This window comes from Triturus cristatus, chromosome 3_2 (assembly GCF_964204655.1).
Source record: "Triturus cristatus chromosome 3_2, aTriCri1.1, whole genome shotgun sequence".
NCBI lineage: Eukaryota > Metazoa > Chordata > Amphibia > Caudata > Salamandridae > Triturus > Triturus cristatus.
Window position 1 is genome coordinate 912,661,467 of NC_140584.1, and position 25,528 is coordinate 912,686,994.

Genomic DNA, 25,528 nt, shown 5'->3' on the forward strand with positions numbered 1-25,528 from the left:
AGGCGGAGGGAAGAAACACCCCGGGGGGGGGGGGCAGAAGAGTTTGAGAGAGGGTGGAAGAGGTGTGCACACAAGCGGAGGGGAGAGAAGAGCAGAGGGAGGGAGAGGTGTAGGGGAGGGAGCCGCCGCGCCGAAGAGCAGGCAACGCTACAGCCTGCAGCATGCACAAGGTGGTGTCTGAAAGTGCAGGAGGCTGGTAGGCAGTGCTGCGCCCCCTGCACGCTGTTCCTGCCACTGTATGCCCCTGCACTGCCTGTCCCCCGGCTCCCCTGCCCCCTGCACCCCTCTGCCTGACCCCCGGCCCTCGCCGCCATTCTCCGCTGCCCTCCGCCGGGACTGGCCGCCTGCATGAACCTGCGCAAGGGGGAGAAACTGACCATCAGCATCCAGGAGCATATGGCCATCGACGTGTGCCCGGGGCCCATCAAGCCCATCAAGCAGATCTCGGACTACTTCCCGCGCTTCCCTCGGGGGCTGCCCGCCGCCGTGGTCAGCCGCAGCCACTCTCTCAAGGCGGCCGTCAGCCCCCAGTCCTCGGTCAGCCCCTCGGACCCGGGCCGGGAGGAGGAGGAGGACGTGGACCAGCTCTTCGGGGCCTACGGGGCTGAGGCGGCAGCCGCGGCAGCCCGGGGGCCCCCCAAGCCCCCCGAGGAGGAGGCCGACCCCGACGGCTACGAGTCCGACGATTGCAGTAAGTGGATCCCTGACCAGCGGCTGCGTGCGCCCGACGCCCCTGACTACCACCTGTTAATCCCCACGCTGCTGAGGCGTAAACCACCTGTTCATCCTTACACCGCTGCTGAGGCGTAAACCACCTGTTCATCCTTAGGACGCTGTTTACGCATCTGTGAACCGATCCCGCCGGTTCAGCCTCACAGTGTTCTAAACCACCTGTTCATCCTTACACGCTGTTTACTCACCTTCGAACTGTTATCACCTGTCCATGCTTACAATGCTATCTGTTTATACTCGAAACCATATGTTCATCTTCGCACCGCCTTTTACGCATCTGTGAACCGCTGTCTCCTGTGACCCATCCCCCTTAGACTATCCTCGTGTGTACATGCTCGCGATGCTGTCTTTACAAACTCCGAAAATACCCTCTCACCCATATTCTGCTAAGTGCTTGGATTTTAAATCACCTGTTCATCCATTTACTGCTACCTACTAAGACTTTCAGCCACCCGTTACCTCACACCACCTCATCACGCTCACAGTGCTGCTGTTTACTCACCTTTACCTATACTCGATGGTCACCCGTACATTACTATCTGCTTGTTTCCTAAACCACCTGTTTGCCCTTACACCACCTTTAACCATCCTTGAAGCGCACTCGTCTGTTTCTCCTTATAGTGTCGTCTGTTTATATCGTACACGACGTATTTATCCTTAAACCTCCGTTTACTCATTTTCGGACTGCCCTCGCCTGTTCTTCCTAACAATACTACCGACTCTCCTTACACTGCTCTTATGTGTTCATCCTTACAATGCCGTTTAAACCCCGAGAACACCTTGTCAACCACACACTGCTCTCTGCTCAGACTTTAAACCACCTGTTCATTCATACACTGGCATCTACTTGACTTTAAACCACCTGTTACTCCACGCCACCTCATCATCCTCATAGCGCTGGTTACTCATCGTTAACCCCCTGTTCATCCTCGCAGCGCTCTCTGCTTATACCCTAAACAACCTGTTCATTCTCATAACCACCTGTTCATCTTTATAATGATCTCTGAGTTCACTTTACACCACCTCTTCATCCTTACAGTGCTGTTTACAAATTACCCATCCTTAAACTAGTCGCACCATTCATTCTTACAGCACTATCCGCTTATACCCTAAACCACCTGTTCATCCTCATAACCACTTGTTTGTCCTTAAACTGATAATGTGATTTGACTTTACACCACCTCTTCATCTGTACAGTGCTGTTTACACACCCTTAAACTAGTCCACCGTTCATCCTTAGGATGCTACATGCTCATACCATAAACCATCGGTCCACCCGGATAACCAACTATTCATCCTTATACTGATATCCGTTTCTGTCAACCAACTATTCATTCTTATTCTGGCATCCTTTTTTATCAACCAACTGTTCATCCATATACTGGTGTCAGTGTCTATCAACCCCGTTATACTAGTATATGTCTCTATCATCCACCTGTTCATCCTTATTCTGGTATCTGTCTCTATCATCCACCCCTTCATTCTTATACTGGTATCTGTTTCTATCAACAACCACTTGTTCCTTTCTTATACTGGCATCTGTTTCTATCACCCACCAGTTCATCCTTATACTGGGATCTGTTTCTATCAACCACCTATCCATTCTTATACTGGCATCTGTTTCTACCTGTTCATCTTATACTGGCATATGTTTCTATCAGCCACCTGTTCATCCTTATCCTATCTGTTTCTATCAACTACCTGTTCATCCTTATACTGGTATTGATTTTTATCAACCACCTGTTCATACTTATGCTGGTATCGGTTTCTATAATCCACCTGTTCATCTTTATACTGGTATGGGTTTCTATCAACCACCTGCCCATTCTTATGCTGATATCGGTTTCTATGATCCACCTGTTAATCCTTATACTGGTATCGGTTTCTATCAACCACCTGTTCATCCTTATACTGGTATCGGTTTCTTTCAACCACCTGTTCATCCATATTCTGGTATCTGTTTCTACCTGTTCTTCCTTATACTGCCATCTATTTCTATCAACCACCTATTCATCCTTATCCTATCTGTTTCTGTCAACCACCTGTTAATCCTTATACTGCTATCTGTCTCTATCATCCACCTCTTCATCTTTATACTGGTATATGTTTCTATCAACCAGCTCTTCATCCTTATACTGGTATCTGTCTCTTTCATCCACCTGTTCATTCTTCTACTGATATCTGTTTTTATCAACCACCTGTCCATCCTTATACCTGTATCGGTTTCTATCAACCACCTGTCCATCCTTATACTGGTATCTGTCTCTATCATCCACCCCTTCATTCTTCTACTAGTATCTGTTTCTATCAACAACCACTTGTTCCTTTCTTATACTGGTATCTGTTTCTATCAACCACCTGTTCATTCCTAAACTGGTATTAGTTTCTATCAACCACCTATCCATTCTTATACTGGTATCTGTTTATATCACCAACCACCTGTTCCATCCTTATAGTGGCATCTGTTTCTAACAACGACCTGTTTATCCATATACTGGCATCTGTTTCTATCAACCGCCTGTTCATCCTTATGCTGGCATCTGTTTCTATCAACCGCCTGTTCATCCTTATGCTGGCATCTGTTTCTATCAACCGCCTGTTCAACCGCCTGTTCATCCTTAAACTGGCATCTGTTTCTATCAACCACCTGTTCATCCTTATACTGGTATCTGTTTCTATCAACCACCTGTTCATCCTTATACTGGCATCTGTTTCTATCAACCACCTTTTCATCCTTATCCTATCTGTTTCTTTCAACCACCTGTTCATCCATATACGGGTATCGGTTTCTATCAACCAACTGTTCATCCTACTACTAGTGTCTGTTTCTATCAACCACCTGTCCATATTTATACTGGTATTGGTTTCTTTCAACCACCTGTTAATCCAATTTCTGGTATCTGTTTCTATCAACCACCTGTTCATCCTTATACTGGCATCTGTTTCTATCAACCACCTGTTCATCCTCATATTGGTATCTGTTTCTATCAACCACCTATCCATTCTTATACTGGCATCTGTTTTTGCCTGTTCTTCTTATACTGGCATATGCTTCTATCAACCACCTGTTCATCCTTATACTGGTATCGGTTTCTATCAACCACCTGTTCATCCTTATGCTGGTATAGGTTTCTATGATCCACCTGTTAATCTTTATACTGGTATCGGTTCCTATCAACCACCTGTCCATTTTTATACTGGTATCGGTTTCTATCAACCACCTGTTCATCCTTATCCTATCTGTTTCTATCAACCACCTGTTCATTCTTACACTGGTATCTGTTTCTACCTGTTCTTCCTTATACTGGCATCTGTTTCTATCAACCACCTATTCATCTTTATCCTATCTGTTTCTATCAACCACCTGTTCATTCTTATACTGGTAACTGTTTCTATCAACCGCCTGTTCATCCTTATTCTGGTATCTATTTCTATCAACCACCTGTCCATCCTTATACTGGTATTGGTATCTGTCTCTATCATCCACCTCTTCAGCTTTATACTAGTATCTGTTTCTATCAACCACCTGTTCATCCTTATGCTGGTATCGGTTTCTATGGTTCCCCTGTTAATCCTTATACTGGTATCTGTTTCTATCAACCACTTGTTCATCCTTACAGTGATAGTCTGACTTCACTTTACACCTTCTCGTCGCACTTGTACTGATACACTGATATCAGATTAGACTCTAACCCACCTGTTAATCCCTATAATGATCTTTGATTTTAATTTACACACCTCTTCATCAGTACATTGCTGTTTACACACCCTTAAACTAGTCCCACTGTTCATCTTTACAATGCTGTCTGCCTATACCTTACACACCTGTGCATCCTCAGGCCCCTGCTCACGCACCCATATACTAATGCTGTTAAATGTACTCTAGAGCAGCTGCTCGTCTCTACAATGCCACCTGATTAAACTTGACACACCTGTTCATCCTCTAGTGCTGTCTGTTTATACGTGAAGCCAGCTGTTTATGCTTAACCCCATCCTTAAACTGCTCGTCTCTGTTCATCCGTACAGTGCTGTTTGTTTATACGTGAAGCCAGCTGTTTATGCTTAACCCCATCCTTAAACTGCTCTCCTCTGTTCATCCGTACAGTGCTGTTTGTTCATTCTTTAAACCACCTCTGTGTCTTCACACTGCAACAGGTGTGTACTATAAACCACAAGCTCGCCCTTACATCACATACCGGCCCTTACATTATCCTCCCATGATCCTCCTTTCCATTCCACCTAAGTACACTGCATATTTACAGTGCCGTCTGTTTATACTGCAAGCCGCCTGTGCACCCTGAAACTCACCCTTAAACTATTCTCGATTGTTCACCATTACAGTGGTGTTTGTTTTTACTGTAAACCACCTTTTCATCCTTAAACTCACCAGTAAGCTACCTTCTATTGTTCATCCGTCCACTGCTGTGCAGTTGATCTACCCACACCGTGCTATCTAGTCACCCATACACAGTCTCTCCCATTAACCCTTCAACTCACTAACCTTTACACTACCCGTCCATCCCCCTACAATTACTGTGCATTAATCATGGAGGCTCATCTTTGCGTCGGATCAATGGTTCGTCCTTAGATTGCTATCCAGCCATGCTCGCAGTGCAATATATTCATAATTGAACTACTTTCACCTGTCCATTCACCCATAATCCATTCGCCCTTAACTTGCCTCTGAGTGAGCTCGCTGCTGGTATGCTGTTCTCAGTGCTTCAAATGTACATTGCTATGTAGTACTTCATACACTGCTCTCTAGTCAGCCTCAGCCTGCTCTCACGTGTTCACCCTCAAACTAACACCTGCTGTTCCTTAAACTGCTAACTACCCATCTTAAACTGTTATCTATTATTTCTTAAACTGTCGTGGGCACCTTCTTCTTGTGCTCTGTACTCTTCCTTAAACTACTACTACTGCTCATATTTAAAGCGCGGTATGTTTATCTTCACACCGCTATACATTCATCCTTACACCGCTATCCATTCACCCTTACACCGCTACTGCGGTGCTTTCATTTGTAAACGACCTGTTCATCTTCAATTATTTTCACTCATTACCTCCTGCCATCGCTTCCCCCATGCACACTCTTAACCATTCATCCTTCATCTATAACGAGTTCATTCTTACAGGTGGCTTACCTGCTCTTTCTTAAATGTACCGTGAGCACCTGTACACTGTTTATTCATCATTACTTATACTTCACCATCTGCAAACTGTTTACGTTTACTAGCTCTGTACTGAGGTATCCAACCTGTCCAATCCTATCCTGGTTACACTTACACTGTAGCTGTCGCCAGATAAACACGTGACCTCTATAGTTCATAAAAGACCAGTTTACCTGTTCATCGAAAAACTAGTTTCTATTCATCATTCGAGGGGTTTACTGAAACCCTTGAATACTAAACTATTCATCCTTAAACTGGACGTTTTCCATCCTTAAACTAGTGCTGCCAATCCCTGTTTAGTCATGCTTACCTAGCACTGGTTAAAGTCTTGTTACGCCTCAATTTTTAACCACTACTCTTTTGCATTTACATCTTCTCCTTGATCCGCCCTTCCCTGTACACAGCTCGGCCCTCTGGCCTGTGACTTATCCCGGCCGCTTTCCGGGCCTGGCGCCCTGTGTATTGCCTCAACGACCAACATCGCCCTCTGATTATTTATTACTGCTAATAATGCCACTCCGCAAGTCTTCCTCTTCGAGTCCCCTCTGTCTCCCTCACAAGCCTGATGAAGGCCGTAAACAGATGACTTCCGCTCATTCTTCATTCATCCATCCTGCGCTATCACCGCCCCTCCCCCGCGCTCTGCTGCATCACTGCTCCCCCCCCCCGACCCCCCACTTCCGCCCGCTTATTTAAATGCTATTTAAATGCATGCTTAGCTGTGCTTATTGCTGGTGTCATTAGGTATTTATTCTCGGGCTTCTATTTATATATCTTCGTCCAACAATATTCGAGCAATCCCCACTCGTGCATAGTTACCAATCTGCCTGCCGTGTTCCCACGTGCCTGGTGAGCGTATATTTATTTTTCAACTCGTGGCAGTGTACACTCATCCCTCAGCCGCCATGCTTGCTTAATAGGCTTATTTCCCACCACGCATCCACCTTCGTTTAATTATTGGCTCTTAGCAGTGTGCCGTCTATACGCATTAACAACCCAGAGGTTGGTAGTGCAGCTCTTCCGGCCCTCAGCGCCGCGCGCCCCCTACAGGATAAGGAAGTAGCGCACCGCTCCATAAACATAGGGACCCGGATGTCGTCTGACTTGCATTAGGCGTTCGTGGGAGGGCCCTGCGTCATCCTCCAGTTGTTGTTCACCAGGGACCCCTCGCGGTGGTAAACTGGTTGCTTTGACATGATTTTTCCCTTGCTGTTTACTTTTAGCTTTGCAGCGTCCATTTCTTCAAATTGCACTGTTAATGTAATGGGTTTTCTGTATTTGCATCTTTGTATTCTGGCATTGGTAAAGTGCCCTGACTCCCATTTGGTCGGAATCATACAAAAAAAAGCATTGGCATAGCCAATAGGTCTCGCCTTTGGGACTTTATAAGTGTTTAGTTAGCCAGCACAATATCCTTGGTGCAACAACATCAACTGTTGCATGGCTAAACACTTATAAGGTCCCAAAGGCGAGACCTATTGGCTATGCCAATGCTTGATCAATGCTTTGATTGGTTTGTAATTATATGGCATGGAGTGGAATGATGTGAAACGGAAGTGTGTATAGTTGAATTTTTGTGGATTCCAGACTGATTCACCCTTCATAGTCATTTCCTTTGTCCTACAAACTGGCCAACTTGAGAACACTTGGAACAGGCTTAACGCCACTGTTTAGCGATATACAGATAGACATCTGCATCTCCAGCTCCCAGGGAGGTCCTTGGCGGCTGTGCATTTATTTATTTCTTAGCATTAAAATGAGAACTGTATTTTTGTATGAGCGGAGGGCTCTGCCACCATTCTAAAAGATGAGCTTCTGATTAAGTTGTCTGAAGGTACTTAATATAAAACAGGCAGAATGTGCCTTTTAATTTTATACCCCCGGTGCAAAACTGGTTGCTCATTCCTGCTAACACCTGCCAAGCGGGTTTGATTCCAGCATAGGTTCAGAGCTGCCTACCAGCAATATCATGCACTGGAAACAGATGTGCCACCTGGTGATATGAGGAAAGAGAAGAGTTTGCTCTGCCCTGACCTGGTGGGCACATAGCTAATATGAATCACTGTTTTGTGTAGTGCTTAAAGAAAAGCATATGCAAGAGCAGCGATAATTTTACAATATTTATATCGGCAGCATAAAAGCCTAAAGCTCCCTCTTGGACCAGGTCACACACTGCTTTGCAGCAGGCATGCTAAATCACCATGTTATCACTAGTGAAAATGAATCACTTATCGTCTTACCTGTATATATTTTCTAACATTCACACATTCAACAAGATACTCTTTATAAATTTAGCTTGCAGTGGTTCCCAAACTGTGGACTTCGTGCACGCCACCTCTGGCTAGTTTTGACAGGGCACTATGGTGCAGTGACGCACAGATGAGGAAGCACTGCAGGGGGGTGTTAGTGCTAATCATTTGCACCATGTTCCGGTCGCATGCCCTACATTTCCGTTGGCGGAGTGCAGGGATCCTAAAGGGGTCTAACGATTATTTTGTTGCTGTATTTTGGAAGCTAAAGAAAGAAGGCTGTATGAAAAATGTAGACTTGCGCTTCGATGCAGTCTCAGAATTTACCAACTCTCTGTTGCCTGGATCTGCCATCCAGTGAAGCTTTGTTACTGTGCTGCGAGGCCTGCCTACATTTCCTAGTTGTGTAGATTCTGCTTCCTTGTTCCTATTTCCTCCGCATCTGCTAGCTGTTCTTTTCATGCCGGGCCAGTCGGACTCATCAGTGAATTCAAAAAGAGAAGCTAAGGAGGATTTGCTTTAATTGGCCACCACACCACTTGAAGGCCAGGCACAGCACAACAGATTTCTTCAGCTCCTAGGGAGTATTCTATTTTGATTAACTGAGGGGAGGGTGGGTGTACCACAATTTACAAATCGCAGTGCAAAATGAGGCATGTCGAAAGCGCTGGCAGAGGCAGGAAAATGTATATCTATAAAATAATAAAAGAGAAAAACAAGAAACGCGAGTGGTGCACGCGCGCGCGAAAAGTAAAAGTAGGCTGCGCGTGCGAAAGTGATCGCGGCTGTACATATTGCAAAGCTGCCGGATGCGCGCATGCACGCTCATGTGAACGCAAGCTTGTCGCCAGCCAGCAGCACTTTGAAAACTCACCTACTAAATGTCTCTCCGAGCAGCGCATGCACACTGACTCAGCGAGACCTAAAAAACTGCTAATAAATAGCAATCTGTAGCGTAATTACGGATGGACCGCTGTGTGGATGTAAATACATCCGAGGCCAAAGACTAGCCCAGAGACCTCGAAAGTAGCAAATATTTAGTGTCACCAAGTGCAGTATTCTATGTTTTTTACCGTTGTTGAGTGTGGGTAGCGGAAGTGACATCGCACACCCTTTCACTCACACACACTTACAAATACACACAAATTCACACATATACACTCTCACACACAAACACACTCTCAACCGCAAGCACGCATACAACATACATTTAAAAGCATGTTCTACTTACCTCAGCTGCCATTCAAGGGCATATTCCAGTTTATTGTACTCCATTTTATTACACTGTTAGTGAATAGTATATTTTATTTATTCACTATTAGTGTAATAAAAAATTGACAGAAAATAAAGAGCGTGGAGTCCCAGCTGCCCCTGTGTTTCTGGCATTGAATTTGCCACCTCTGTAGCAGGGGGGTTGCAAAGGCAGTGCTAGGGGTAGCAATGGGCAAGCCAGGGGACGCACTTCCGACCCAGGCCATCCCTAAATGACTTCCATGGTGGGGAGTGGCAATGACTCGTGAGAGGTGGAGCCTCGAGGGGCGATGATGCTCCACCCCTCTCCATTACCAATTATTTTGAACAGCATATCACTCTTGGCACATCTATGTTTGCGGGTTATGTATTTTTTGTTCTGTGATGTGTTAAACAAAGGCGTTCAGCAAGAACAGGAGCTTAATTCCAGTGAGTTCAAATCTCACGAAATAGGCCTTGTGAGTCTGGGTCCAGTGATATTCCTGTGTAAACTGATTGTGGACTGGAAGCCGAGAGGCAGGGATACAGCAGAGCTGCGTCACCCTCAAACCTGGGGTCTGAGGTTGACAGGCTGGTTTGTGGCTAGGCTTGGCTTGACTTGCGGCTCGCCTTGTAGCCTGGATTGGATTGGCTTGGCTTGTGGCTTGTGGCTTGTGACTTGTGGCTTGACTTGTGGCTTGGCTTGTGGCTTGGCTTGTGACTTGGTCACTCGTCTCCTGTTGGTGGCAGCAGTATTTAATTTTCGAGAGTTAGTGACAGTTGTGTCCCTCATCCACAGTTAGAGGCAGGAGTGTCCATCATCCACAGTTACGGCAGCAGTATCTCATTTTCCACAGTTAATGGCAGCAGTGTTCCTCGTCCACAGTTAGTGCCAGCAGTGTCCCTCGTCTACAGTTAGTGCCAGCAGTGTCCCTCGTCCACACTTAGTGGGAGCGGTGCCCCTTGTCCACAGTTAGTGGCAGCAGTGTCCCTTGTCCACAGTTAGTGCCAGCACTGTCCCTCGTCCACAGTTATTGGCAGCAGTGTGTCAGTTTCCACAGTTAGTGGTAGCAGTGTCCCTCGTCCACAGTTAGTGCCAGCAGTGTCTCTCGTCCACAGTGAGTGCCAGCAGTATCCCTCATCCAGAGTTATTGCCAGCAGTGTCCCTCGTCCAGAGTTATTGGCAGCAGTGTGTCATTTTCCACAGTTAGTGCCAGAAGCGTCCCTCACCCACAGTTAATGCCAGCAGTGTCCCTCATCCACAGTTAGTGCCACCAGTGTCCCTCATCCAAAGTTAGTGCCAGCAGTGTCCCTCATCCACAGTTAGTGCCAGCAGTGTCCCTCATCCTCAGTTAGTGGCAGCATTGTCCTTTATCCACAGTTAGTGCCAGCAGTGGCCCTCGTCCACAGTTAGTGCCAGCAGTGTCGCTCGTCCACAGTTAGTGCCAACAGTGTCCCTCGTCCACAGTTAGTGCCAGTAGTGTCCCTCGTTCACAGTTAGTGCCAGCAGTGCCCTTCGTCAACATTTAGTGGCAGCAGTGTCCCTCGTCCACAGTTAGTGGCAGCAGTGTCCCCCGTCCACAGTTAGTGGCAGCAGTGTCCGTCATCCACAATTAGTGGCGGTAGTGTCCCTCATCCACAGTTAGTGGCACCAGTGTCCCTCGTCTACAGTTAGTGGCAGCAGTGTCCCTCTTCCACAGTCAGTGGCAGCAGTGTCCCTCATCCACCGTCAGTGGCAGCAGTGCCCCTCATCCACAGTTAGTGACAGCAGTGTCCCTCATTCACAGTTAGTGGCAGCAGCGTCCCTCTTCCACAGTTAGTAGCAGCAGTGTCCCTCATCCACAGTTAGTTCCAGCAGTGTCCCTCTACCACAGTTATTGGCAGCAGTGTCCCTCTTCCCCAGTTAGTGGCAGCAGTGTCCCTCGTCCACAGTTAGTGGCAGCAGTGTCCCTCGTCCACAGTTAGTGGCAGAAGTGTCCCTCGTCCACAGTTAGGGGCAGCAGTGTCCCTCGTCTACGGTTAGTGGCAGCAGTGTCCCTTGCCCACAGTTAGTGGCAACAGTGTCCCTCGCCCACAGTTAGTTCCAGCAGTGTCCCTCGTCCACAGTTAGTGGCAGAAGTGTTCCTCATCCACAGTTAGTGCCAGCAGTGTCCCGCTTCCCCAGTTAGTGGCAGCAGTGTCCCTCTTCGCCAGTTAGTGCCAGCAGTGTCCGTCATCCACACTTAGTGGCAGCAGTGTCCCTCGTCGACAGTTAGTGGCAGAAGTGTCCCTCATCCACAGTTAGTGGCAGCAGTGACCCTCTTCCACAGTTAGTGGCAGCAGTGTCCCTCGTCCTCAGTTAGTGGCAGAAGTGTCCCTCGTCCACAGTTAGTGCCAGCAGTGTCCCTCGTCCACAGTTAGTGGCAGCAGGATTCCCTCGTTCACAGTTAGTAGCAGCAGTGTCCCTCGTCCACAGTTAGTGGCAGCAGTGCTAATCGTCCACAGTTAGTGCCAGCATTGTCCCTCGTCCACAGTTAGTGGCAGCAGTGTCCCTCGTCCACAGTTAGTGGCAGCAGTGTCCCTCTTCCACAGTTAGTGGCAGAAGTGCCCCTCGTCAACAGTTAGTAGCAGCAGTGTCCCTCGCCCACAGTTAGTGGCAGCAGTGTCCCTCATCCACAGTTAGTGGCAGCAGTGTCCCTCTACCACAGTTATTTGCAGCAGTGTCCCTCTTCCCCAGTTAGTGGCAGCAGTGTCCCTCGTCCACAGTTAGGGGCAGCAGTGTCCCTCGTCTACAGTTAGTGGCAGCAGTGTCCCTCGCCCACAGTTAGTGGCAGCAGTGTCCCTCGCCCACAGTTAGTTCCAGAAGTGTCCCTCGTCCACAGTTAGTGGCAGAAGTGTTCCTCGTCCACAGTTAGTGCCAGCAGTGTCCCTCTTGCCCAGTTAGTGGCAGCAGTGTCCCTCTTTCCCAGTTAGTGGCAGCAGTGTCCCTCTTCCCCAGTTAGTGGCAGCAGTGTCCGTCGTCCACAGTTAGTGGCAGCAGTGTCCCTCTTCCACAGTTAGTGGCAGCAGTGTCCCTCGTCCACAGTAAGTGCCAGCAGTTCCCCTTTTCCACAGTTAGTGGCAGCAGGATTCCCAGCCTAGTAAGTAACAGTGTAACCTATCACTCACTTCCAGGTAGTAGTGTCACTAGTGTATCAAGTTTCCTCTCCTACTATCATGGCCACCCTCTCTAGTCTTGAGCTCTCGGCTTGCCATCTTTACTAAAATAAAAATCCAGACTCTAAACCCTGCCCACATCAGAGTGACACGCCCCTTCCTAGTACCCTTTCCCTTACACATATCAGGTGTGTGCACAGACATCAGCACGCACGTTTGATGCCTTTTAAATGCCACTAGAGTCTTGCGGGTTAGAAACAGTGTTAATGACCATTATAGCTACCCATCTCAGTAGTGTTCATTTTATACACCCTATAAAAATGCAAGATGCGTTAACCAGTCCCCGACAACTAGATTCCAACCTTTGATCTGCGTTTATCCCGAGAGTCACCACAGTATAACATTAACAATGGAGTTTCCTTGCCGGCTGTGCTTGCTGCCTTTATATTTCTACGATAAAGCTGGCCCGGAGGTTAAGGCACCTGCTGCAGAGACCTGTGCAGGCACCTACTCTCAGGGAATAAAACAAACCGCCGTCCAGGCTACCAGCGCTCATGCTAAAGGTCACTTAGTCCTAGGCAGGTGCACTGAAAAACACAATGCCGCGGCCGCTTCTGCGGACAAGTGTCTGTGCCTAACTTGCTGCAATATTTTTCATCCGATGCAAAATTCTATATTTTTAAACAAAATAAATAAGTGCTTTTAGCTCAAATTGAGCAAAACTGATTGAGGTATACCTTTTATTACAAGTAAACTTGCTTTCTGCAGAGTGTAATACTGTATATTTTAATATAATCTATTTTACTCGGCAAGGTACAAAGAACAGTGTTCATAAAATAACATTTTGTGCATCCATGCAGAATAAAAACAATAATTGTTATTGAAAAATTCTGTCTCCTGAAAGTGTATAGTATTCTTTGTGAAACGTATTTACTTCTTGTAGAAGTGACATCCCTTTTATATCACCGTGTATTAAAATAGCTTCTTAATGCCAAACGCTGTGAGTGCTGCATGGAACTGAGCTGAACCTGGAGTCGGCACGCTTGGATTCCAAGGTAGTGTAGTGAGTTCCAACCTTTTTGCAGGTATCTTTGAGCAACCTGCAGGTCGCACGTGCCTGGTCTACTAAATAGGTGCGAGGGTTATGCACCAACTGCAGACATCGGTAGGTAACTAGCAAGGCCTAAATGTGTCTTCAGTCAATTTTGTTTTCCTTTTGAGGTTGATAAAACGAAAACGATTGAGTTAGATGAATGTTTAAGTGCCCGCCCAACGTGTAATTCAGTTGTATTTAGGCAATATAAAGGGTAATTATTAGCTTAAAAGACTTTTGAGGAAAAAGTGTCTGATACCAATAGTAGAGGCAAAACAGGAGCAATTACTAGCTGCAAGATATGTCACATCTTGTCTTTGGTATAAGAAAGGAAAAAACACGCCTATCCAACACAGAATATATGGATCTAGTTACCGGCAGCAGCAGGGGGAATCACGCTGTCATCGCCGCCGTGAGGGCAACGGCCAGCACCGCCTACATCACCCAGATGCCCTAGCCTGACGGCCGCTGTGACACAGGCCAAGCGCGCCCGGAGGCGCTCAAAACTCTCTGCAGCCTCCCGCAGCGCAGGACACGTGCGGGCAGCGCCCGGGCGAAGCCAGGGCCAAGGGCGGGCCCGTCCTTGCCCGTCCTCGCCAGGAGGAGACAGGGCAGGGCCCCCCCTCTAACTACTGGTACTTTATCTGGATCCTAAATACGCTAATTCAAGGGAAGGTACAGTACTTAGATAGACCTGTGTACTCCTTGACCCACGAGGGAACAGCTAACCATCTATGGTTTTCCCCCTATTATCGGCAACTCGTAGTCCTTATCCAGATACATCTTTGCTGCTCCCTTCACAGCTACGTCTTTGGATTATTTCATATGTTTTGATACAGTGGGATTTTTAACTTATCCTGGTACTGTACTCTCTGCTAGCACGTGTCACTTTAATTGAGGCCTATTTATTCTGCATTCGCACTTTACATTCTAGAGGTTGCCTAATGTTCAATATCCTAAGTTTTTACTCAATGAGCACAAAGTGGTAGTTAATTCTACTTATATTTGTATTGTGTAATACATATTGTTTTTACTGTTATAGGTATTTGCACAGCTTCCCCCGTAGTTAGACTATGGCAAGGAGGAAAAATGTGAAGCCCCCTATCGATCGATCATGTACTACGATCGATTCGTTTTTGGTCAAAGCAGTTAACGTTCTCTCAGAAGAAATTAACCGAACCGAGAGACACCTTTCTATGGGCCCAAGCTCTATGGGGGCCGATCGGGTAAACGAAGTTAGCACTCCCCCCGGCCCCCCTGGTGAGATTGAGATTGAGTTTAATATGTCGACTAATAACTCACCGGTTATTGGGGAGCTGGTTTCAGACACCATTGGTACAGGAGTAAATAGTGGGGATTATACTCGAATATCACTGACCCCTAATCTGATTCACCCCGAGAGCCCCCTGCCAATGGGAAAAAAACCAGGGGATGTAGAAAGAACACTTTGGAACGGGGGAACTCTAATCTTAACCCCAAGCCAAAAAAGGCAACTAAGAGTAATCGTGCTATGAAACTAGGCTTGCTAGCCGACCAGTCGAACAGAACAGATTCTGTACCCCAGCATTTAACACTGGCTATCATATCTGATGAAATGATAGAGCTATTAAGGCCACTATACGATAAATTAGATATTTTGGCCAGAGAAATTCATAAAATGACTGGAGTGCTGGATAAAGTAAATGACAAACTTATAAAGGAGCAAAGTAGAATCCAACAGAACGATGCTACTATAGGCCCTACTAATTTGATCACCGCACAGGATAGGGAACCCCTTAACAATTTAAAAGAGCAGATTATTGATTTAGAAGTGAGGAACAAGGGAAATGAAAGATTTTTAGTATCAGGTAATTCAGTTAATAATTATGGATTTAAACCACCTCAGAAGGACAGAACAGTAACTAACCTGGACAAATTTACTATACCCAATTCTACAAAATCAGATGGCTTAAGAGTGTCAGCCCACGAGGAAAGGAAGATGCCCTTGGTTACAAACCTGCCTCCCGAATGCAGTGAATATGTGGCAATCCTGTCCAACGTACCTAAACTTGAATTTGGCCAGGTAGAAGACCATGAGTCCCTTACAAATAAAGTAGTGTTTTGGTTAGCTAATAACTGTAATTACCCAATGGAAGTGATAAACCAGATCCTCCTGACAACACGTAGAGTAGGCTGGATCGGACCTTCAAGAAAATGTTTTATTGGCGATTGTATAATTATTAATATTAGGTCCCCAAGGTGGGCATTTAATACACTTAATAACGCGCCATTACCCTCTCCTCGGGAATTCAACACTACTCTTCTTCCCTTAGGATACTTTTATAGACATTTAATGGGAACACTCGGAAACGGATATGTAAGTCGATCTAGAACTGGACCTCCGTCAATCCCTTATTTGTACTCTCCCGTATCTAGTTTTGCTGTCCCAGTAACCAATAAATACCAGGTGCTAGGTAACTTGGACAGCAATGATTGACGTAAGGGACTGTCATGGAATAGCCAGGCAACAAGGGAAAGACACGTTCCCAAAAGTCCCAAAACAGGAAATCTAAATGTCAAGAATATAATTAGAAAGGTTGATTTATGCACGTCAGAGCAGGGCGGGACTTTAACTAAAAATGTAATATGTCCACGCATTGCTTTTAGCGAACTAGAGTGTATTCTACCAGAAGTAAATATTACTAGTAAAGAGGTGGGTCACGATGAATCTTTTCAGCAACTTGATGTCACGAATTCCGCCATAGGGTACCAGGTTACTACTTGGAACATTGCTGGTTTCAACAGGAAAAAAGGTACTCCATCATGGTCAGATTTTACGTCGGCCCAACACGATATCATTTGCCTTCAGGAGACGTGGTGCATCGATCCAATTTATGTAGAGGGCTTTACCTCCCATTGGCTTCCGGCCTAGGCTTCCCCTTCCGGTAGAGCCAAGGGAGGACTTTTGATCCTGATTTCTATTAGTTTAAACAAATGTAAAATTAAAAAGTGTACTAATGTGGGTTTTTATGCTCAGATTATGTGGCTGGCTTCCCCCTTAGACAAAGATGTTATCCTGATTAATTTAATGTGTTTAGATCCTCACGTGGCCTAATTATTAACGATCTGGAAAGTGAACTTGAGAAGATGACCAGTATTATCAGGAAGCCAATTGTTATCCTCTGGGTGGGTGATTTTAACGTCCAAATATGTCCACTATCCTTAACCAAAGTTTGTTGTCCTAGGAGGGGGGATTTCGAGGATGACTGTTATATGCATTTTCCTCACTGCGAATATGGTATGGCCCTAAATGGTGCAATGGCTAAATAGGATCTAGAATTGTTATATTGTGCTACTGATAAACTTAATAAGAAATGCCCCACATTCACAGGTAGAAATGCAATGTCTATTATTGATCACATCATCATTTCCTGTAATAGTGCACATTTATTTTCCTTACCTTGGATAACGGATGAACCCACCAGCGATCATAACAGTATTTCTGTGTATTTATTATGTTGGGGACCCAAACATATTTCTAGTGCACTTCAAAGCTCATGTATCGCCCCCACTACACCAAATGGTGTCCGGATAAAATGGGCCGGTGTGGACCCATCCAAAATTTTGAATGACGTTGTTACCCAATGCCAGAACGAAATTGAAGTTTGCTTAGGGGATGAGGTTGATCCTGTAATGATGCTAGAGAATTTTACCAAGATAAATAATATTGTGGAGAATCTTCTGACGAAACCAGTCTGCAAAAATAAAAAACCTAAGGCGGGCTGGTTCGATACCAGATGCACTAAGGCCCTGAGTAATCTCAAACAAGTTTTGAGATGTAATCCCAGAAACTCGGATATAATCAAGGCTTCGCGTGCAGAATATGCTATAGTTTTAAAAATTAGAAAAACGAAACTCCAAGAAATAGCTTGGAAAGATTTAAGTCTGGCAGCTGACACTAAAAATAGCAAACTGTTCTGGGATACCGTAAATAGCACCTTTTTGAAGGATGACCATATCCCCGAAATTAATTCCCACATCAACTGTAACGATTGGGTAACCCATTTTTCTAATATTTTTAACCCTATTAATACAGTTGTATCACCCACCCAATCCAACCATTGCTCTGACGAATGGCCAATTATTCCTTTATCAATTAGTATAGAAGAAGTCACCGATGGTATTATTAGTAGTAAGGGGGGTAAAGCACCAGGACCCGACGAGGTCCCAATAGATTTGTATAGGAATGAAATTGTTCTATGGTCCCCTTTTCTAACAAGAGTTTTTAATGCCGCCGTTGAGACCCATTTTCCTTTATCATGGGGTCAAACCATTATAGTACCTATACATAAGAAAGGAGTCAAAACTGATGTTTGTAATTACTGCTCAATATCTCTACTTGACTCATCTATTAAGATCATGAGTAGGGTCATGTTATCGAGATTAGAAGCTTGGGTTCAAGAGAAGGCAGTTCTTACTCCAGTACAATATGGATTCAGAAAGGGAATTGGCACACTAGAGTGGTGTGTCAATTTGGACCTCTTAATTGGAAAGTATACCCTAGCTAGGGAAGGAAATTTATATTTATGTTTTGCTGACCTTAGCAGCGCTTTTGATTTGGTAGATCATTTAATTTTATGGCCATTATTGTTAGATATAGGTGCGCCAAAGGAGATAATTTATTTTCTAGCGAGATTATACGAAAATCTGTCAAGTAAGGTGCGGTATGGCCTTTTAGGCGAAAACACCCCTTCTTTTAAGGTTAAAAGATGCATCCGACAGGGCTGCGTTCTGGCTCCATTGCTTTTTTCTTTGTTTATTAACGACGCAGACGCAGCCCTGAAACTGTTTGAGTCGGATGCCCCCAGGGTTGACGGTATGCCCGTCCCAATTCTTTTATATGCGGACGACGCGGTCTTACTCTCTCGCACTCCCATTGGTTTACAACGTCTTATGGATAATTTTACCGCTTTTATTGCTAAAAGGAAACTTTTAATTAACAAATCGAAAACTTTTGTAATGGCATGTGGCAGGAAGCCCATAACATCCAGTACTTATTACATTGAAGGCTCCAAGGTCCAGACAGTCAAAACTTTCAGTTACCTAGGCATCACGTTTGCAGGAAATCGGTCTTGGGTTCAGGAACAGGACAATGCCTGTTCTAAGATGTTGAGAAATATTAATGGCATTTTTAGATTTGCTGCCAAACTAGGTAACCGACGCATCAGAGATATGTTGACAATTTACGAGATACGATGCGTCACCGCAGCTCTATATGGGGCAGGTGTTTGGGGCCACTGCCAAGGTAATAAATTCATTTTTAAAGCGCCTACTGTGTGCCCCTTTATCTGCCTCTACTGAACTCATCCATAGGGAGGTGGGCATTAAATATATTTCAGACTTGGCCTTAATACGCCCTCTCCTACTATGGAAATCTATATGGTCAAAAGAGGAGACTATGTTTACGCAATCCATAATACGGGATTGCCTTAGTTTGGAAAATTGTCTAAAAATACCCTGGCTCAATTATAACATCCATTGGTTTAAATTTTATTTAACTGGGATATCCGATTGGATCCTGAGTGTTCAGCTTCTGTTGCTAGAACTGAGATAAAAACAGTTATGATGGCTAACAAAATAGAGGCTAGATCCCACACTATCAAGACCCAACCAACTCTTGCATTTTATTTACAAATGGATCTTAAACAGGGTTTCCAAAGTTATTTATCAGTCGTGACTAGAGCATCACACCGTTTCCTGTTGACACGTTTAAGACTGGGTACTATACACCATCTTGTTAATTTCCCAGTCACGAAACAGAGTTCTACTCACCCATGTCCATGTGACGGAGTCTCCTACCAAAGTCGTTGCCACATGCTACTTTTTTGTACCTTTTATACTCATCTTAGAAAATTTTATCTAAAACCTTTCTTTTTATATTATAACACCAGATCTTTTAAAAATGCCATGGAGTTGCTTTTTAGATTGGATGATCCGCAATTGTGTTTTTATTTAGCCACATTTCCTATGAAAGCTATTAATACTAGGAAATCTTTGATAATTGATAATTGACTATATGCTCCTTTTATTCTGCACCTGCACTTTGAATTAGGCTTGTTTATACCCAAGCAAAATGCTTTGGGAACTTTGTGACTTATGCATTTGCACTTTAGCATTTGATATATCTTGTTTACGAATTTCGATATTTTTATTCCTTCAATCCCACTGTTTTTACATTTTATTTTGTTTTCTTTTAACCAGATTGTTAATTGAATGTATTTGCTTATATGGTTGATCTATTTGACCGAATAAAAGCTTTAAAATGTAAAACGTATATGGATCTAATGCACTTTATTTTTTGAGCTGGTTGCATTTCTTAGAGCGTAAATAACTAGGACCCTTTTATATGGCTTTCGCTCCTGGCCAGCGTCTTGACATTGCATATAGTTGTTTGCCCTGATGGCCTGCTGAGTCTGGAGGAAAGGGGTGGGGGCATCCCACGTGACTGACATCTGGCCCAGCACCAGATAGAAAGCATTATGTATTGCCTTTCAAGACAGTGCGAGCTGCAGCCAGTCTTTATTTTCTTAAATAATGAGTGGCTTTTGTTTGTGCAGTGAGTGAAGAGCTTGTCTGACGTCACCAGGGATTGACTGAAAGCCAAAGGGCTGAAATCCTGTAAATGTGGGTACTGTGATCTGAATCTTGGCAGGTGGCAACGCCTTTCGTTTGGTACTCAGAGGTGGCTCCCTGTAGAAATGTTACTTCTCACATGAGGCAGAGGGGTTAGGGGAACTTTGCATGCTTGGCTGTGGCCTGGAGAGGGGTGGGAGGCAGCTGTGACCTCTTCTGCTGCTTGAGGAATTGAAAAAGAGGTTGCTGGTGCCGGTAGCCATGTTCTGCTTGCACACACTCATTTGTGGTCTGAGGCAGCGAGCAGAGCCTGCGTCACATCCCCTCTGGTGTGCGATGCCAGCCGCCAAACCCAGCTCGAGCTGGACAATGCCAGCACTGGGAGCTGAGGTCTCGCAGTAAGGACATGGCTGACAGCCACAGGCCAAGGACCAGGCAATAATCTGATCTATTTGCAGGGGGTGCATCTATTTGCAGAGGGTGGTGTAATGTTTATTACACCTGGTAATAGCTTGGTGCAATAAACGATGCCCCTTCCTTTAAAATTCAGCATGTGAAGCATGCCAGAATTTGACGAGAATTTGACATGGGAATGTGGCAATACATTCTGAACACCTTGGTGTCTGATTTCATCGGCGGTGATAATTATCACAGGGGACGCGGGGCTCTCGTGCTCAGGCCCACACCCATAAGTGTATACCACCATGTGAATTGCTTTCACACCACCCACTGATGACGGGATGAGGCAGTACTGCTTGTAGTTGCTGTTGTGCAGTTGGGACTACCTCCCGGGTCCAGCCACCGCTACTGTTGTACAGCCCTGTACTCTCCTTTTGCGCTGCATGGCCGTGAACCAATGCTTAATTTGAGCAGGTGGTTCAGGTGGGGCCACTCACGCTCATTTTTGTGGACTGGTACGTATTGTTCCTCATCAAACGCAAACCCAGAGCAAAAAAAGTGAAAAACGCAAAAACGGGGAAGAATGAGGAAGAGAAAGATGAAAGAACCATGGCAAAGGGAGAAAGCGGGAGCTGTTTGAGACAAAGGTAACAGGAAAACGGCTAGTACTGTACCAAGTATTAAGACTCAACTTCTTTTATGAGGACACATCTTGAAATGAAACAAGAAGTGTCAGAGATCATGATTTTCTGAATTAATCAAAAAGTTTATTTATTTTGAGTTTTTTTAACCTTCCATATTAACAAACAATTTTTGAAAAAGTTAATGATAGTTTTTAAGACAATTCTACCACACCATTCATTAACAATCATGCAATTCTGACTAATCATTCATTACCATACATACATTGTACCCATACATTCATAAGCACACATGTCCTGAATATCTGGTTAGAACATAAACGTAAAATTCTTTCTATTAGGACCACAGAGAGATTTTGAACAAAATGATCTCTATATTAGTTTCTCTTTTTGAGAAAAGTTTTTTTGAAAATTCTTGTGGTCTCTTCACTAGGTCTACGCGTTTCGAGACCCCTTCTTTCCAGGGGCTCTCATCAGGACCTGTAAAGTAAAGACAATAGAGCCTTTTTCAGTAAACAAGGGCACCCCTATCATCTCCTATGAGCATACAATAACCTCATTAAAAATTGAATTACCTCTAGCGGAGTACTGTTGATATCAGCCGCAAAGTGTAACCTGAGTGGAAAGAGGTGGATGAGTAGATGTATCATCAATCAATGATTGCAAGAAACATTCCGAACTTACATTCAACTATGCGAACTTACTTTGGAAGTTCTGTTCTTGGAAGTTGTCATCCAATATGTAAAAAGGGGGAAATAGTAGCGTGATGTGGTGTCAGCTGAAAAAGAGCATAAGAGGCCCTTTAAGTGTAAAGTTCCTAGGGACTTTTAGTACTGAACGGTAGACATTCATAATTCAAGACGACATCGTACCTCTGTTGTGAGTCGGAGAAAGTGCGTATTTTCTTATTGGTAGCTATATTTGCAGTCAACCGATCCTTGAAGGGCGGAGAAAGATTTAGCGTGCCGTTAGCATTTGAGTGAAACGTGCATCGCGAGATTTAAAGCGGTTATGCCGAGAACATACCTTAGTCTTCACTTCATGTTGTTAAGGTCGGCCGATCTTTTAAATTCCTTTAAGGGCTGCGGAAAAGTAGACGTGAAGTTAGAATGCTAATGAATAAAAAATAGAAGGCGCGTTGCAGTGCTTTAAATCGTCGTGCCGGGAGCATACCTTGGTCTTCGCTTCGTCTCAGGTCAATTTCCGATCGAATACAACTAACGTCGATTACGTGATGTTACGTGGTCTGGTATTAGTGTGCTCTGAAGCTTGACATGGAAGAAAGACTTTCACTAAATCATGCCGTTTTTAATTGTATATTGTTGAATAAAGGATATTTTTCTCACAAATTAAATTATGCTCCTCATGATTGAATGCCTGCTTTCAGCATACTGACTGGAAAAACTTGTCTGTTTGTAAAACGATGTGTCACGAAAAAAATATATGTAGCGACAAAGTTCCTCATAATTGATACCTAGTTAAATTATACGCGAAAACAAGCTTAATTTATTGTTTGTGAGCCCGGCCGGATCGGCGCTAGTGCCATTTTAATAGACAATAGATGTGTGTTGTTGGCAGTAGCTCCTCGTCGTTGGATAAAACTTTATTGAAACTTGCATGTCTGATAAATCGACATTAACACAAGTATGGGAGATACAATGTGCTTGCTGTTGGTCGTCCACTGGGAAAACTTATTATTGGTTGACATTCTTAAGAGTGGTGGAAATAAATATGAGTGGAGTGTTTTAACTCAATTGATAAAGTTCAGAAAGTTCATTAAGTCCACTGATGGCAGTGTTAAATTTTAATATCAGCATAGCTTCTTGTTGAGATAATTTGAGTTCCAAATCGCCACCTCTTTCGTCACGTACAACTTTTGAAATGACTGTCCATTTGAGGTCCTTGATTTGATGATTGTGATTTTTCCAATGGTTGACTAATGGAGCTGTTTGTACATTCTTGTTGATTCGAGATTTGTGTTGGGACACTCTTATTCGAATTTCTTGGCTGGTTTTACCTATATATAGTAGGTTGCAGGGGCACCGGATCCCGTAGACGACAAATTTACTTTTACAGTTGGTGAATGCCTCATGTTTCCAAAAAATGGAATTGTGTTCGAATAATGCTCCTTCTTCTGTAGAATCACAGCAAATGCAGGTACCGCATTTGTGGTGACCTTGAATTGGTTGGAGTCCTACATAATCTCGCATAGAGATTTGTTTCTCACTTGGCATCACTGCTCGTACAATTTGGTTGGCAATGTTCCAGTCTTTTTTGAAAGCAAAGAGTGGATTTTGCTTAAAGGAGTGATCAAGATTTTTTACCAGGTGCCAATTCTGAGTGATGGTCTTTTTCAAGAGGTTCGAATTGGGGCAGAATGTGGAGACAAAGACGATCCTTTCTAGTGGTAGCCTGTCAGTCTTTTTAAGTAACTCGTCTCTCGGAGTCCACCATGCTCTTTTCATTGCTTTTTTCAAAAGTCTCTTGGGGTATCCTCTTTTTTTCAAATTTTCAAGCAGTTTAATGGCATGGAAACTGTATTCATCTTTGAATTGGCAGTTGCGTCTTACACGCAAAAATTGCCCATATGGCAGGTTTTCTCTTAAATTTCTTGGATGGTTACTTGTGACATGAAGAGTTTTATTACGATCAGTTGGTTTTTTAAAAAGAGTGGTAACAAGTTTGTTTTCAGATGGATATACTTCCACATCAAGAAATGGAATCTTAACTTGAGAATGGTTCAAACTGAATTTGATGTCTTCTGTTCGGTTGTTTAACCACTGATGGAATATTGTAAGATTATCTTCTGTGCCAGTCCATGTCATAAATACGTCGTCTATATAACGAGTCCATTTGCCAATGAATTGAAAAAAAGGATTGTCATTATAGATGAATTTCTCTTCGTATTTGGCCATGAAAAGTACTGCTAGCTCGGGTGCAAAAGGACAACCCATTGCTACTCCTTTGACTTGGAAGTAGAATTGGCCATTGAAGTTGAAGTAATTCTTCTTTAATGCAAAACTTGCTAGTTCCATTATGAATTCCGTGGGGACTTTTGGATTATCTCTGCTTTGTAGATATGCTTGAATTACTGAGAGACCGTCATCCTGGGGTATCTGTGTATATAAAGAGACTACATCGAGTGTTACTAGATGATGTGAATCTTGATTGAAGTTTATGGATGATAATTTCTTGATGAAATCGGTTGTATCACGTAAGAAAGATGGTACTTCAAAAATAAAAGGTTTCAAGAAGTGATTGATAAATTTAGAGATTGGTTCCATTAAGGAATCACATCCAGAAATGATGGGTCTGCCTGGTGGTGTAGTCTCATTTTTATGTATCTTCGAGAGTACATAAAATAGAGGAGTTCTCTGATTTTTGTTTTGTAAAAAATCATGTTCTTTCTTGGAAAGAAAGCCTTGTTCGAAACCTTTGTCAAGTATCGGGAATAGGATGTGTTGCAATTATCATCCATAAACTTCAATCAAGATTCACATCATCTAGTAACACTCGATGTAGTCTCTTTATATACACAGATACCCCAGGATGACGGTCTCTCAGTAATTCAAGCATATCTACAAAGCAGAGATAATCCAAAAGTCCCCACGGAATTCATAATGGAACTAGCAAGTTTTGCATTAAAGGAGAATTACTTCAACTTCAATGCCCAATTCTACTTCCAAGTCAAAGGAGTAGCAATGGGTTGTCCTTTTGCACCCGAGCTAGCAGTACTTTTCATGGCCAAATACGAAGAGAAATTCATCTATAATGACAATCCTTTTTTTCAATTCATTGGCAAATGGACTCGTTATATAGACGACGTATTTATGACATGGACTGGCACAGAAGATAATCTTACAATATTCCATCAGTGGTTAAACAACCGAACAGAAGACATCAAATTCAGTTTGAACCATTCTCAAGTTAAGATTCCATTTCTTGATGTGGAAGTATATCCATCTGAAAACAAACTTGTTACCACTCTTTTTAAAAAACCAACTGATCATAATAAAACTCTTCATTTCACAAGTAACCATCCAAGAAATTTAAGAGAAAACCTGCCATATGGGCAATTTTTGCGTGTAAGACGCAACTGCCAATTCAAAGATGAATACAGTTTCCATGCCATTAAACTGCTTGAAAATTTGAAAAAAAGAGGATACCCCAAGAGACTTTTGAAAAAAGCAATGAAAAGAGCATGGTGGACTCCGAGAGACGAGTTACTTAAAAAGACTGACAGGCTACCACTAGAAAGGATCGTCT

At 44.0% G+C, this 25,528-nt stretch overlaps 1 protein-coding gene across 1 annotated transcript in view; it reads left to right on the forward strand.

The window, feature by feature from the left end:
* The first annotated feature begins 147 nt into the window (after nucleotides 1-147).
* Nucleotides 148-25,528, forward strand: part of LOC146858446 (double C2-like domain-containing protein beta) — a 142,279-nt gene continuing 116,898 nt past the window's right edge. Inside the window, exon 1 of the mRNA XM_085649369.1 lies at nucleotides 148-691. Coding sequence (XP_085505495.1) covers nucleotides 349-691 — 343 coding nt within the window. The 5' untranslated portion in view covers nucleotides 148-348. The remainder of the gene's footprint in view (nucleotides 692-25,528) is intronic.